General features: G+C 45.5%; 1 protein-coding gene across 2 annotated transcripts in view; it reads right to left on the bottom strand.

Moving 5' to 3' along the window:
* ebf1a (EBF transcription factor 1a) overlaps nt 1-16,231 on the bottom strand; it is a 61,035-nt gene that overhangs the window by 12,084 nt on the left and 32,720 nt on the right. For both annotated transcript variants that reach the window (XM_042492866.1, XM_042492867.1), the window contains exons 9-10: nt 13,676-13,806; nt 10,855-10,981 (exon numbers count right to left, since the gene is read on the bottom strand). In XM_042492866.1, coding sequence (XP_042348800.1) covers nt 10,855-10,981; nt 13,676-13,806 — 258 coding nt within the window. The remainder of the gene's footprint in view (nt 1-10,854; nt 10,982-13,675; nt 13,807-16,231) is intronic.

The following is a 16,231-nucleotide window of genomic DNA, read 5'->3' as shown; positions in this document are numbered from 1 at the left end:
TCCAGGCAGCAGGGAGAAAGCACTCTCTCGGCATGCTGTGGTCGTGCTACGGTAATTGAATATGAGAAGATTTACCATGAATATTTAAACATTAGAATAAATACAATGAAGATCTGAGGCTTATAGTACAAACACTTCAGAGGAGGATTGTTGGATAAGTGCTCTCTCCACATAATTCATTCCTAATGTACTCTCTCTCTCTCTCTCCTCTCTGTCTTTTAGCCTCCTCCCCCCTGGTTCTCTTTGTGGGTTGCCTGGGGAGTCAACGCACATACATGGATAACAGTCTTGGCTACTTTTCTGGGCTACAGCCTATAAGTGCTGCTTCTGTTCAGAGTCTGTTGTTGTGTTTGTGGCTTTAACATATTTGTATTTGTAAGAGTGTAAAAAAAAAAAGTGAGAGAAAAGGAGCCATTATGCGTGAGGATTGCCTGTATGTGTCTGTGTCATCCGTCTGTTTCCCCTGTGGGTCGCAGCTTGGACGTTTCCTGAGGGCTGATGCCCTGCTCGCCTCACATCTGAGGAGCCAGGCTGACTAGGCGGCCCCCAGAAAAAAGGCCCCTAGAGGCTATGAGTACAAGCTGTCCTGCTGGACCTCTAGTGACTTCACCATGGCTGCTCCTGAGCCGCTCGCTCAGACACACAAACCAAAAGAGAGCAAAAGGAGAGGGAATCGGTGTTGCTCTGTTTTGGCAACACAAACGTATTTGGACAGCTCTCCCAGCGGACCGTTCCAGTAATCCATAAGAGTGAGAGAAAGGAAAGGTGAATAGCTGGAAGCAAAGACAGTACGGAAAGAAGGGGAAAAAAAAAAGTTGAAGTAGAGATGCCAGAGGCAGGCTCAACTTCTGAAGAATGACACGCATTACAGGCCAGCTGGTCCACTGATAAAATAAGCCAAAACAATGAGATGATCACATGCAACAAATAAACTATGAATTATTTCTGAGGACAAATATTTGACATTACTTCTCCATTCTCTGATCTCTCTAAAGCCTTAAGGAGGATTTGCCCTGGATTAGGCCCGCAGTCTGAGGAGGGGATTGTTCCGACAACATCCTCTCTTTCGTCTCAAAGGCTTTTGTTTTTATGATGAATTTTTTATCAGTTCTCCACAATGTGCCAAATGAGCCTCGAGTGAACAATAGCATAAAAACCCCAAGACATACAGAGATACCCCCTATTACAAATAAAAAGACAATTTTGGTAATTGAGAGAGGAAGTGATATTGTCTCTGCTCATTTTCAAGGACCATAAACCAGGAGAGGAGTATGTGGGGGACAGCGTGCACCACTAACTACCTGGCTGGCTGTGTCTCTTCTTGGGGATTATCTTGGTGTTTTATGCACTTATATCTATGCTCAATATCTCACATTTCACAACAGGAATTAGTACTGGAAAAAAAAAATCTCCTGCCTAGAAAGAGGAGTGTTGTACCAGTACACTCCAGGATTCAAAGCACACTCTCCTATACAGGTATATTTATAATCCTTAGCTGTCGCTCTCCAGAAGAGCAAATCAAAGCCAGTAAAACATAACTGCCATAAATAAATGAATAGATGAGCAACAGCCCTGGACTGGAGGGATTCACCTAGCAATCACCCACATCAGATCAGATCAATGCTCATGGAAATTTCATGAAGCCTAGAATCCACACCGCTTCATATTTCACTATAATAACCCACAGAGCCGCAGGGGGAGTGTGTATGAAGGGGTGAGGGGGTAGGAGAAGGAGGAGAAGAGGCAAGGGTGGAGGGGACGTATGAGCTTTAGGGGAGGAATAAGAGGGGGGTGCAAAGAGTAGGAGGTGGGGGGGGATGAGGGATAATTGAGAGGTCAGCATGGTGGAGTCGTCCTGGAAACACAAGAGAGGAGGAGGAGAGATGGAGAAGGGGGGGAAACTACAGTAAGTGTCCAGTAGCCATGTCTCCTTCTCCTCCAGTGTCACAACATTGTGTGCGTGGATGTGTGTGTGTGTATGGGGGGACGGGGTGGTGGTGAGTGGGGGTAGTGTACTTGCAGGGTTAGGTAATTGGCTCTGAGACTTGATGTTAACACCTTAACAGGCCCTCAGACAGTGGGAAAGGAGCTGATCATATCACAACCTTCTGTTTCTCCCTCCTTCTCACTCTCCACTCCTTCGTCTTCCCTCTCCCTCCTCACATCCCTCCTCCCCCCCGTCTTTCCCTCCCCTCTGCAGTCTCCAGTGCTCAGGTGTGATCTCATAAGCGCTGCCTTGCGATCGATGCCGCCAGTGGCAGGGGGTTCAATAGTCCTGAATTACGGCTTCATTTCTCCCCCCCCCCCCTCACACACAGATGAGAGCCCCCCCCCATCACCACCCCACATACACACACACGCACACACACACACACACAACACCCCCACCGACTACTCACAATCCAGATCAATACCTTACAATCTAATTTTTATCCATTTTTCCATAAACCCCAAGATTGCGTTTATTTGCAGAATCCGACAAGCTAAATAAAGCATCGCTTGAACATGTCAGGGAGACTAATGCATGGCTGGAAATTCATACACAGAAAACAGATGAGTAGAGCTTTTTGCTCCTAAAGGAAAGGAGAGGTTGAGGAAGGAGAGGGAGGAGGGGGGCGCTAAGAGATTCTACAAATCAATGGAGGTGTGGATGCTACTACAACCTAAGCTCTAATTATCTGTTGCAAAAAGTGCATGTCGACAGTTAACAATACCTGACAGCATGGATCCTCGCTGGGAGAATGCAAATTCTGAAAATGTGGAGGAAAAGTGCGCGCTTGAATTAAGATATAAGAAAACATAAGAAATCATTCCCCCTCCTGGTGAACGCCGCTCATTTCAGCGGGGTATAAAATAATCTTCGTTCGAAATTCATTTACATCATCATCATGGACCAGATGCTCCTGTAATAAGAACTGAGCGCGCTAAAGAGGGAAGACAAGCCACATGGTGCAGAAAATTAATCTCAATCTCAAATAGAGGTGTGAATTTCCTCACAGTTAAGACTGTGCGCAGTAAACGTGAATGTGTGCAGCTATCTCAGCTGTCCCTGTCTCCAGCTGGAGACCAGCCGTTTTAATCAACAGCAGGCCTCCACCCAAGCTCAATAAAAGACAGCATTCACAAATAGGAGCAAGACGAGTAATTGACCAGCCCGTGGTTGCACCCCACTTTTATTGCCAGATGACTACATGCTGCATTTGCTGTGCATGATGTTTGCTCTGTGTGCTCGTGCACAAGTGTAGGTGGATCACATGTGCATATGAATGAAGAACATATCTGTGAGTCACCAACAGATTTTCACACTGATGCTCTAGTAAATTGCGCCAACATCGTAATATCAACGCAATCAGCATCAGATATGTTACTAATTTGAAGCAGTCTGGCGCCATCTAAGCAAAGTAATCTCTCTCAGTGTGTGTGATAAGCAGATTTCACCACTTACTAGCAGCTTAATTAGGGGTGAAAATAAATCAAAACTTTACAGAGCATCGTCTGTGTTTCACTCCAGTGTCTGTAGTGTGTAGAATGACAGACAACTGACAGTCATTCCTCCTCTCCTAAAACTCATCTGGAGCCCAGAGGCAGGCAGACACAGAGGCGGGGAGACAGAGAGAGAGAGCAGCATCCAGGCTGGTTTAAATTCTGTTCTTGACTTTTGTCTTTTACCTCACTTTTCCTGCTCCTCCTCACAGCAACTGAGTGATGTTTCCTACACACCTAATCTGCACTCAGTGCTGAAAAACTACCCCTAATGTTTGTGCGTGCGTGTGCGCGGATGCGTGTCGTTGTGCATGGTGGCGGCCTTAATGTGAGCCAGCAGAGCCTTTTAATATCAGCAGAAGCTGTAGTGGAAGCACTAAGCAGACAAGGCTGCATACTGAGGAGGGAGGGATTGCCTTTTGAACGACAAGGGCGATTCATCAGCTCCCCCAATCTATGGCCAGTATCCCTGTGTCGCACACACACAAACACACACAAACAAGCACACACACACACACACACACACACACACACACACACACACACACACACACACACACACACACACACACACACACACACACACACACACACACACACACCTATGGGCCTTAGTGGCAGGGAGTATTATCACTTTATACTGCATGGAGAAAAGAAAAGGGAGAGCATCTCTGATGAATGTTACAGCAATCAGCAATCCAGCAAAAGGTGATGCACAACCAAACATGAGGATGCATTTGTACAGGGGAGATGGGGGAGAGAGGGGGGTGGGCAATGACCTGATAATGAGAGAGGGAGAGAGAGACAGGAAGATTAGGGAGAGCTCTCAGCCCAGAGGTGGGTAAGGCAGAGGGCAGAGTGAGGAACAGAAGGGGGATAAGGGGATAAAAAGACAGAAGAAGAGCAGTGAATGAAAAAAAAAACATTCTTTTATTCTTATCAGTGGAGAGCTTAATTGCCTTTGATGAGTCTAATTGGAGCTTTCTGAAGTCTAATGGCAGAGGAGTCCTCAGAGACGACAGAGGACACATTACTGTAATAGCTTCTCTCCGAATCTCCTCTGCACCAAAAGTCCCCTGCTTGTCTCCTCCGTCCTGAACTACACAGCTGAATTTTTTTCCGTTCTGCGCCGGCCGGTTGTGGAGTATTAGTTTTTCAGCACTGAGTGTGGTGCAAGATTAGGTGTGTAGGAAACATCCTCTCAGTTGCTGTGAGGAGAGCAGGAAAAGTGAGTTAAAAGACAAAAGTCAAGAACAGAATTTAAACCAGCCTGGATGCTTGCTCTCTCTCTCTGTCTCCCCGCCTCTGTCTGCCAGCCTCTGGGCTCCAGATGAGTTTTAGGAGAGGAGGAATGACTGTCAGTTGTCTGTCATTCTACACACTACAGACACTGGATGGGTCGGTGGTGAAACACAGAGACGATGCTCTGTAAAGTTTTGATTTATTTTCACCCCTAATTAAGCTGCTAAGTGGTGAAATTGCTTATCACACACACTGAGTAGAGATTACTTTGCTTAGATGGCGGCCACTGCTTCAAATTAGTAACATATCTGATGCTGATTGCGTTGATATTTACGATGTTGGCGCAATTTACTAGAGCATCAGTGAGAAAATCTGTTGGTGACTCACAGATATGTTCTTCATTCATATGCACATGTGATCCACCTACACTGTGTGCACGAGCACTTTCACACATCACAGCAAATGCAGCATGTAGTCATCTGGCAATAAAAGTGGGGTGCAACCACGGGCTGGTCAATTACTCGTCTTGCTCCTATTTGTGAATGCTGTCTTTTATTGAGCTTGGGTGGAGGCCTGCTGTTGATTAAAACGGCTGGTCTCCAGCTGGAGACAGGGACAGCTGAGATAGCTGCACACATTCACGTTTACTGCGCACAGTCTTAACTGTGAGGAAATTCACACCTCTCTTTTTGAGATTGAGATTAATTTTCTGCACCATGGCTTGTCTTCCTCTTTAGCGCGCTCAGTTCTTATTACAGGAGCATCTGGTCCATGATGATGATGTAAATGAATTTCGAACGAAGATTATTTTATACCCCGCTGAAATGAGCGGCGTTCACCAGGAGGGGGAATGATTTCTTATGTTTTTCTTATATCTTAATTCAAGCGCGCACTTTTCCTCCACATTTTCAGAATTTGCATTCTCCCAGCGAGGATCCATGCTGTCAGGTATTGTTAACTGTCGACATGCACTTTTTTGCAACAGATAATTAGAGCTTAGGTTGTAGTAGCATCCACACCTCCATTGATTTGTAGAATCTCTTAGCGCCCCCCCTCCTCCCTCTCCTTCCTCAGCCTCTCCTTTCCTTTAGGAGCAAAAAGCTCTACTCATCTGTTTTCTGTGTATGAATTTCCAGCCATGCATTAGTCTCCCTGACATGTTCAAGCGATGCTTTATTTAGCTTGTCGGATTCTGCAAATAAAACGCAATCTTGGGGTTTATGGAAAAATGGATAAAAATTAGATTGTAAGGTATTGATCTGGATTGTGAGTAGTCGGTGGGGGTGTTGTGTGTGTGTGTGTGAGTGCGTGTGTGTGTATGTGGGGTGGTGATGGAGGGGGGGCTCTCATCTGTGTGAGGGTGGGGGGGGGAGAAATGAAGCCGTAATTCAGGACTATTGAACCCCCTGCCACTGGCGGCATCGATCGCAAGGCAGCGCTTATGAGATCACACCTGAGCACTGGAGACTGCAGAGGGGAGGGAAAGACGGGGGAGGAGGAGGGATGTGAGGAGGGAGAGGGAAGACGAAGGAGTGGAGAGTGAGAAGGAGGGAGAAACAGAGGGTTGTGATATGATCAGCTCCTTTCCCACTGTCTGAGGGCCTGTTAAGGTGTTAACATCAAGTCTCAGAGCCAATTACCTAACCCTGCAAGTACACTACCCACTCACCACCACCCCGTCCCCCCATACACACACACACATCCACGCACACAATGTTGTGACACTGGAGGAGAAGGAGACATGGCTACTGGACACTTACTGTAGTTTCCCCCTCCTTCTCCATCTCTCCTCCTCCTCTCTTGTGTTTCCAGGACGACTCCACCGTGCTGNCCCCACCCTCACACAGATGAGAGCCCCCCCCCCCATCACCACCCCACATACACACACACGCACACACACACACACACAACACCCCCACCGACTACTCACAATCCAGATCAATACCTTACAATCTAATTTTTATCCATTTTTCCATAAACCCCAAGATTGCGTTTATTTGCAGAATCCGACAAGCTAAATAAAGCATCGCTTGAACATGTCAGGGAGACTAATGCATGGCTGGAAATTCATACACAGAAAACAGATGAGTAGAGCTTTTTGCTCCTAAAGGAAAGGAGAGGCTGAGGAAGGAGAGGGAGGAGGGGGGCGCTAAGAGATTCTACAAATCAATGGAGGTGTGGATGCTACTACAACCTAAGCTCTAATTATCTGTTGCAAAAAGTGCATGTCGACAGTTAACAATACCTGACAGCATGGATCCTCGCTGGGAGAATGCAAATTCTGAAAATGTGGAGGAAAAGTGCGCGCTTGAATTAAGATATAAGAAAACATAAGAAATCATTCCCCCTCCTGGTGAACGCCGCTCATTTCAGCGGGGTATAAAATAATCTTCGTTCGAAATTCATTTACATCATCATCATGGACCAGATGCTCCTGTAATAAGAACTGAGCGCGCTAAAGAGGGAAGACAAGCCACATGGTGCAGAAAATTAATCTCAATCTCAAATAGAGGTGTGAATTTCCTCACAGTTAAGACTGTGCGCAGTAAACGTGAATGTGTGCAGCTATCTCAGCTGTCCCTGTCTCCAGCTGGAGACCAGCCGTTTTAATCAACAGCAGGCCTCCACCCAAGCTCAATAAAAGACAGCATTCACAAATAGGAGCAAGACGAGTAATTGACCAGCCCGTGGTTGCACCCCACTTTTATTGCCAGATGACTACATGCTGCATTTGCTGTGATGTGTGAAAGTGCTCGTGCACAAGTGTAGGTGGATCACATGTGCATATGAATGAAGAACATATCTGTGAGTCACCAACAGATTTTCTCACTGATGCTCTAGTAAATTGCGCCAACATCGTAATATCAACGCAATCAGCATCAGATATGTTACTAATTTGAAGCAGTCCGGCGCCATCTAAGCAAAGTAATCTCTCTCAGTGTGTGTGATAAGCAGATTTCACCACTTAGCAGCTTAATTAGGGGTGAAAATAAATCAAAACTTTACAGAGCATCGTCTGTGTTTCACTCCAGTGTCTGTAGTGTGTAGAATGACAGACAACTGACAGTCATTCCTCCTCTCCTAAAACTCATCTGGAGCCCAGAGGCAGGCAGACAGAGGCGGGGAGACAGAGAGAGAGAGCAGCATCCAGGCTGGTTTAAATTCTGTTCTTGACTTTTGTCTTTTACCTCACTTTTCCTGCTCCTCCTCACAGCAACTGAGTGATGTTTCCTACACACCTAATCTGCACTCAGTGCTGAAAAACTACCCCTAATGTTTGTGCGTGCGTGTGCGCGGATGCGTGTCGTTGTGCATGGTGGCGGCCTTAATGTGAGCCAGCAGAGCCTTTTAATATCAGCAGAAGCTGTAGTGGAAGCACTAAGCAGACAAGGCTGCATACTGAGGAGGGAGGGATTGCCTTTTGAACGACAAGGGCGATTCATCAGCTCCCCCAATCTATGGCCAGTATCCCTGTGTCGCACACACACAAACACACACAAACAAGCACACACACACACACACACACACACACACACACACACACACACACCTATGGGCCTTAGTGGCAGGGAGTATTATCACTTTATACTGCATGGAGAAAAGAAAAGGGAGAGCATCTCTGATGAATGTTACAGCAATCAGCAATCCAGCAAAAGGTGATGCACAACCAAACATGAGGATGCATTTGTACAGGGGAGATGGGGGAGAGAGGGGGGTGGGCAATGACCTGATAATGAGAGAAGGAGAGAGAGACAGGAAGATTAGGGAGAGCTCTCAGCCCCAGAGGTGGGTAAGGCAGAGGGCAGAGTGAGGAACAGAAGGGGGATAAGGGGATAAAAAGACAGAAGAAGAGCAGTGAATGAAAAAAAAACATTCTTTTATTCTTATCAGTGGAGAGCTTAATTGCCTTTGATGAGTCTAATTGGAGCTTTCTGAAGTCTAATGGCAGAGGAGTCCTCAGAGACGACAGAGGACACATTACTGTAATAGCTTCTCTCCGAATCTCCTCTGCACCAAAAGTCCCCTGCTTGTCTCCTCCGTCCTGAACTACAGCTGAATTTTTTCCGTTCTGCGCCGGCCGGTTGTGGAGTATCAATGATCTGGCAGAGGAGGGTGCAGGAGGCGGGGGGAAACCTATAGATGGGTTATGTGTGTGCGTGTGTGTGTGTGTGTGTGTGTGTGTGTGTTGGCTATGTTTGCAAAGTAGCGGTAGCAGCAGTATTGGGTATGTGTTGACTTAATTAGGTCTGTGAGCTGCTCGCTTTCCTCTCCTCAGCTGAAGTTGATTAGCAATGCCAGCTGTCCCCAATGTAATTCAGTGTGTGTGTGTGTGTGATCTTGCGTGCACATGTAATATAGGAGTATATGCATGTCTGCGAGTTAGGGGATGTGTTGATGTGTGTGTGTGCGTGCTAGCTGCCAGCTGCCATGCAGTGCTGCCAATCCTCCATGATTAGTACCCACTGGCAACTGGGCTCAAACTGGTGCCAAACAGACCCAGGAGGGCAACATGGCCCATGGTAATCCTCCATCCCTCTCTACCATCCTTCTTCTAGCTTCCCTTTCTCATCCACCTCTCTCCACTCTCATCAGTTGCTTTTTTTCTTTTACTCCAAATGTTCATCCTCTCGTAGTTCTGTGCCTCTCATTCAAAACACCAAATGTGAGCAGGTTCTTCCTTGCTAGGAGAACGTGATTTGATAAAAAAGGCCTGATAAAGGAGCTGTGGGAGAGGTACAAGTACCCACAGAGGGTACGGAGCAGTGGCGGAAGTGAAGTGTGTGAAGAGTAGAGCTGGGATCTATGCCTCGACACGGTTGACTGTGTCACCGTGCAGGTGCCAGTGCTTGGCAAGCAGCTGCACAGTGTGTGTGTGTTCAGCTCCCACTGGATGACCTCTTGCTACCCCTCACCTGTTGAGATTCTTCTATGTGGCTTCATAGAAGCCAAGAGGAAGAGACAGAGGAGAGAGAGGGGATGAATTCATCCAAAGAAGCAAGTTTTGAATAAGTGAATGCGACAAGGGGAAAGAGTGGAGGGCTGGGAAGAGATAGGGCGTTTATGCATACGGTTCCCACATGTCTGGCACATTAAAAGGCTGCACACACACATACGCACACCTACACACACTTATATACACACACAGCTCTATGAGTTTGGCAGAGAGTGGGCTGTTGGACAGCTCTGGCATGGCAGAGGCTGCCCACCCATCTGCCCTCTGTCTCAGTAATGCAGTTACTTGTCAACGTGCATGTGTGTGCCGGGAGTGCGTTCACACATACATACGTGCAAACAAACACAGGCAGCCTATCGCAGCCTTTTCTATGAGTACACAAACAGGGAGTCATAATTATGACGCATGGACATGGATTCTGTCCATGCACAGTAATTAGGACACACACAAGATGCAGGGAAATGCATGGCGGCGATGTGACGCACACGCTCTCGCTCAATTGTGATTTTGTCAAATGTTGGCAATTCCAGCTGGGGCTTACAGCCTAAGTCTATCAGTGGTTGAGATTACAGACAGATTTATGTGATTCACAACCTCCCCGGGGACCTGTGGCCTCGCATTGGTTAATCACCGCTTCACATTCACTCTCTCTGCCGCTCTTTTCACCGCGCGGCTATAACTCTGCGCCGATACGCTCTGATGTAACACCCAAGCTATTCATGCCCCTGCACTCGCCGTCAAAAATCCCACTCTTCCTTTGTGAATCACGCCTTCGACAGGGTTAAATCTCAATAATCCCACTAATCAAAAGGTTAAACCTCCTCCTGACCTTCACCTGCTTCATAAAAGAGGGCAAACACTTTTACTCCCCTGATAAGTCAGCTTCTGCACTGAATTATTGAGTTGTGTTACTGAATTTCAAACTGTTTGGCATGCACATTTTTCTCCAGAAACTATGTAGAGAAAATGACACCTTCTTAACTGTACCAGGTTTAGCAGATACTGCATATATACAGCCTTAATAAAGTCACTATATGCAGTTTGTTAAGTGATTATAGCTTTTTTATTACTCTAAAGGCAAGCTGTTGAAAATTGCATGAAAAAAGCCAGCAGAGAGATTGGGGCTGCATTATCTCTGTTAATTAGAGTCATTAGTAAGTGTTAGTGCTTAGTACCTGTGTAGATGAAGCGTCCAGGTGTGCCTTTGCAGAACTGTTTGGATTTGTAGGACAGCGTGACCTCCACCACCCCGGGGATGTGTCTAGGTGGAGTTTGCACACGAATGGCATGGGGGGTGATCAGCTACGGAGAGGCAGAGAGGGCAGAGAGATTAATGCAATGAAACTTCATATCCAAACATGCGCTCAGGGGACTATTGTCGGCTCGCCTCAGACCTTTTCCTTTGCAGCTTTTGACTTTCTTTCTTTGTATAATCAGCCTGAAAATGATGTGTTAGCGTTAAAGCCCTCAGGTGGCCTCGTAGCCCGAGGCAATGTCACTGTGAGGCTTAGGATGGTTATCAGTGCTGACATGAACTCTGTAAGAGGGGTTCAAAAGCAGTTATCTGTTTATGAATAAAACACACCTTCCTCTGCATACATCTATTACACAGTATAAGTATATGTATAATATGCTTGTCTCTGCTGCCCCTGTCTCTGTGTCTGTCAGCTGAGGCTGTCTAGCTGCCGTTAGCCACATTAAAGCACCACTGTGTCTTAAACAGGCTCACTTATTGTGGTTGATGAGCCCACTCGCCACGTATGTCTGTGTGTGCACACTGAAGGGTCTTTGAAGGAAAGCGGTAACAAGACAAAACACAGATGAGACCTCACTGAGTGCTCATTTTCCGCACGCTATAGTCAACTAGCACTCAAAGCTAGCAGCGCTCAAAAGCTATCAATGCCTCTGCCAGCAGCTATCGTGTGTGTGCATGTGTGTGTGTTGTTCTAACTGTCCCTTTCATTGCTCACTTAGCTACGCTTTCATTCCACCATTGTCTGGCCCCCACTCACCTCTCAGTGAGATAATATAGGAGCTTTTTATAGAATTATTCTTTTACTAAAGAGAAAGCTGTTTAGCTGCGCCGCTCACTGACCTTCAATTTCACACATATACTACATTTACATTTTAGTCATGTGGCAGATGCTCCTTACAAAGAGATTCATACAGTACGGTGTGCACGTATTCCAAGAAGGCAGATACTAACATAATAAAAGGCAGGAAGGGAGCCGAGGAGAGATATGACAAATATAAAAACTGCTCCAGAGGGAAGTAAGAAAGCAGGCTGTTCAGATAGTAATATATTTTTGACATGGGTTTACACTAGGGCTGCAATTAATGATCATTATTACTATTAACTAATCTGTTTATTATTTGTCAGTTGCCTGACCTTATATTAATTTAATTTACATTAATGTGAAACACAGAAAAGAGGAACAGCTTCACATTTGAGAGGCTAAAACCAGCAAATGTTTGGCAGTTCACTTGACATATTAATTTAAACAACTTTCATTGACTAATTGTTTTAGCATTAGTTTACAGTAGTGATTCCTAATCTGTGCTTCAAACCCCTCCCCTAGGGATCCCAAGATGTATGTGATGATGTCACATGATCATTAAAGTAATGAGAAAGAAACATGTTTTTCTGTTGCACAAAATAGATACTTCCATTGACTTTTCTCTAATTTCATTTTTTTTTCAAAATATTGCATACTTTTGCCTCTGTAGACCAGTAACTGCATATAAAGATGGACAAGACATCTCCACTTAATCCCACTGTACAAAATTAAGCCAAAATATCAAGGATATGGCCACTGCCATCTTGCATTGGTGACCTCGTTTGGAGCCAGAGTCTGTGCAGTAATAATCAACATGGTACCATGTTCCTGCCATCCGACCAATTGTGAGCTGCACCATTGATTGCAAGCTCATTGAGTGCCACACACAGCTGTCACTCACGACATCATAACCACTCAAATAACTAATTAAACCAAAATTATCAGGAAAATGAACACTTTTATATCAGTTTGATAAGAAAGACCTAAAATGATAGAAACAATCTTTGGGAAAAATGTATCTCATCTGTGCTTTGACTTTTTAGTTTGGCCAGTGTCCCATTCACCAACATGGAGGGAGTGGGGTTTATGAGACGATCAAGTTTTGGCTTTACTTTTGGGGAGCTGTCATGTCATTCATCTTTTTTTTTATGTATTAAACCACTAAAAACAATTGAGAAGGAATACATTTATTAAATCTCTCACATGAAGATCATGTCCTGTTACAAGGGGATGAAACAGAATCGCCTAATTTTAAATGGATCCAAACCTGAAAATGTTAGGAACCATTTGTTTATACTGGAAAGAACTCAGCGTGATATTTTGCAGTAACATGAAGTGGTGGCTGTTTGATTCTGTGGGGAAAAATTGGGAATGGCATAAATTTAAACAGTGAATTTTGGCCTGAGAATACCTGCAGCCAATCAGTAAATAGGGTCCTGTGACTCCTGTCACATGTTGACCTATGCTGGAAGTCTTTCTTCCAGCCTGAAACACATGAACAAGGCTCCCGGCCACAGAAAACTGTAATCATTGCATCGAGCCATACTTTGCCCCTGATTGGTGTGTTCTCTGCGTATGGATGCACACATATGCAAAGGGGTCCGAATTAATCAGTTAGTTGTTTGGTCCCTAAAATGTTCGACAATGGGGAAAAATGTTGGTTTGTATAAAAGTGTATAAAATATAATATAAAAGTGTTTTCTAAAGCCCAAGATGACATCCTCAAATGTCTTGTTTTGGTCAGAACCCAAATATATGCAGTTTACTGTCATAAGGGTGTAAAGAAACCTGTAAATATTCACATTTTAGAAGCTGGAATCAGAGAATTTTGACTTTTTGTTCTTTGATCAAATTGATCAAACTGATTTTTAAGTGGTTGGCAACTCATTTTTGCAGCTCCACACACACTGTTTTTTCAGATGATTGGATGGTGACTAACCTCACTCCAGACCAGCATTGTTCCAAAAATGACCTGCAGGCCATCAAAAAAGTTGTCCCCAATGATGATGACAGTGGCGCCCCCTGTGGTCCAGCCTTCACTGGGGCTGATGGCTTTGATGCTGGGGGTCGCTGCAAGAGTCACAGACAAAATAGATTAGATGCTAACTAACCTAATGACAGCCCATAAAGGTCTTTGCTATTGGCATAATGTACAGTCCCCTCTTCTTTCCACACACACACACACAGACAGACACACACACACATCACCTCTCTCCTCTCTCCCAGGGGTCGGGGGCGAGCAAGGAATACTAATCAGAGTGATTATACGCACCCCGTTATTAAACATCACCCCTGCCCTGTGTGTGAGGGCAGCGGCGGTGTGCTTGTTTTATGACATGTGGAAAAGCGTGCAGGCGTGTAAATGTCAGGTGTGCTGAGTGTCTGATCAAAGGCCATGCGACCAGGGAGCAGAGCAGAGCCAACAGTAGCTCTGCCCTCTGAATACGCCGCCTTCATTAACCAAACACTTAGCTCTTGCTCAGCTGTCTGTTTCATATATATCGCTGCAGCTACTGTATCTCAGCGCCTGGCCGTTGAGCATGTGACTACACAGGCTCATCTCAGCCCCCCGCCTGGATATTTGTAATGCGTTTTGAAAGCTTTCAGTGTTTTCTCTTAAAACATATTCTTCATGTCTTATCGGACAAAGTACACAGAATAACAACAATAATAAACCACATTTTCAATAACTGGTATTCAATGTGCTTTTTGACCTTATCTGTTGGTATTATGGACTTGGAGATTACTGGATGTGATTGAAGAAAAGAACAGCATTGGGAAAATACATGTTTATACAAGCTAAATCTCCTCTCCTTAACAGATATGCAGCTTGTCAGACATGCTGTAATTCTGTAAAGCGGCATAATCCACTTTAGACTAGGCTGACTTTTTTTTCCCCGCAGCCTAGCCTTTGCTCTTTGCCTGACTCCCTGTTCTGTTGATCCTTCCCAACAAGCTGGAATGATATTTAGCCCCCCGATACGCCTGCAGAGATCAGCGTTCACCAAGCAGCAATCTGTGGCCGTAATCATGGCCTAAGATGCCTCCCTTTTCACAGCCGCTGATATTATGTGCGCTCCATGTGCATGTGTGTGTTTGTGTGTGTGTTTGGATTAACCAGATGGTGGAACGTGAATCCATGTGATAGGATTATACTTTGGGGTGTTCCTCGGTGCCATCTGTTCAACTCTATGCACTGCTCATCTATTACCGCCTGAAATGGGCCCCCAAAGTTGTGTATCCTGCACACAAACTCAACACGCACACACACGCACGCACGCACGCACGCACACACACACACACACACACACACACACACACACACACACACACACACACACACACACACACACACACACACACGAAACAAAAAGAAACCACTGTCTTCTTTCTTATCATTTCATCTTTTCTTTATATGGTATAAAGACCGCACTTTTACCCCTTCCTGTCATCTCATGCCCCCCACACTCTTGTTCTTTCACTGTTGTTGTTCCTCCTCCAACCACAGTCATCAGGAGAATTGAAAATCAGAGAAGAGGAAATTCCCAAACAAATCTCTCTGACACAGGGAACATCTGTTAGCGTACTGTGCGTGCTCTCCTTTCAGTGTGAGATCCAAGTCTCGCTGACGTCTCCAATATGTCTCGTCTTTGTGAACTTTTCTAATTGTCTGTGAGACCAGTCGCGGGGACGAGCAGTCCACTTTACCTCTGGAGGATGGTCATTAGAAAGACTTAACCATAACATTCAATCTTAATGCAATCTACTGTAGGCCATCATGTAAATCCCATCTTAGTTTTTTGTCATTATCATCCCTGAGGTTGACTTTCCTCAAAGAAAAAAAAATATGTTTCTCTTATTCAATGTCTGGGAAATCGAAATGAGAAAATAACTGGATTAGGGACTTGGGAATCAGTGCGGGCTCCTAAATCATGTGCACATGTCATTATGAAGTATTAAAGGTTTGGGTCTGACTGTGCATGCGGGGGTGTGTATGTGTGTGCATGGGCTTTCTGTGTGTGTGTATGGGTGTGTTTGAAAACCTGAGGGATGGGGAGTGATGGAGGGCTGGAGGATAAAAGCAGGTCTCCGAGGAAATAAAGCCAGTGTTGGCTTTAAGCAGAACAGACCTCATAAGACACATAGTGCTTATGCGAGGCAGAGTAGAAGGCCCAGAGGCAGAGACCTGAGGGGAGCAAGCCACAAGGGAGAGACAAGAGACTCACTAGCTACCACTCTCTCCTCTCTTAGCTCGAGTTAGAAACCCTACAAGGGAGGAAAGTGAGAATCCGGGAGGAAGCAGGAGAGAGATAAGAAAGACAGCAAGAGAGCAGGCTTGAGAGGGATAGAGCGCAGACAGAAGAGGGGTTGAGTGCAGAGCCAGACAGGGGGGAAGGGGGTGAGAGAGGGAGGGAGGGAGGCAGGGAGGGGAGTTGAACAGAAAGAAAGAAAGTGAGGAAGACAAAGAAGCTTGTTGAGAGCGCTTGGGGTTTTT

This window comes from Plectropomus leopardus, chromosome 9, assembly GCF_008729295.1.
Source record: "Plectropomus leopardus isolate mb chromosome 9, YSFRI_Pleo_2.0, whole genome shotgun sequence".
Taxonomy (NCBI): domain Eukaryota; kingdom Metazoa; phylum Chordata; class Actinopteri; order Perciformes; family Serranidae; genus Plectropomus; species Plectropomus leopardus.
This window is presented reverse-complemented; position numbering and strand designations above follow the sequence as displayed.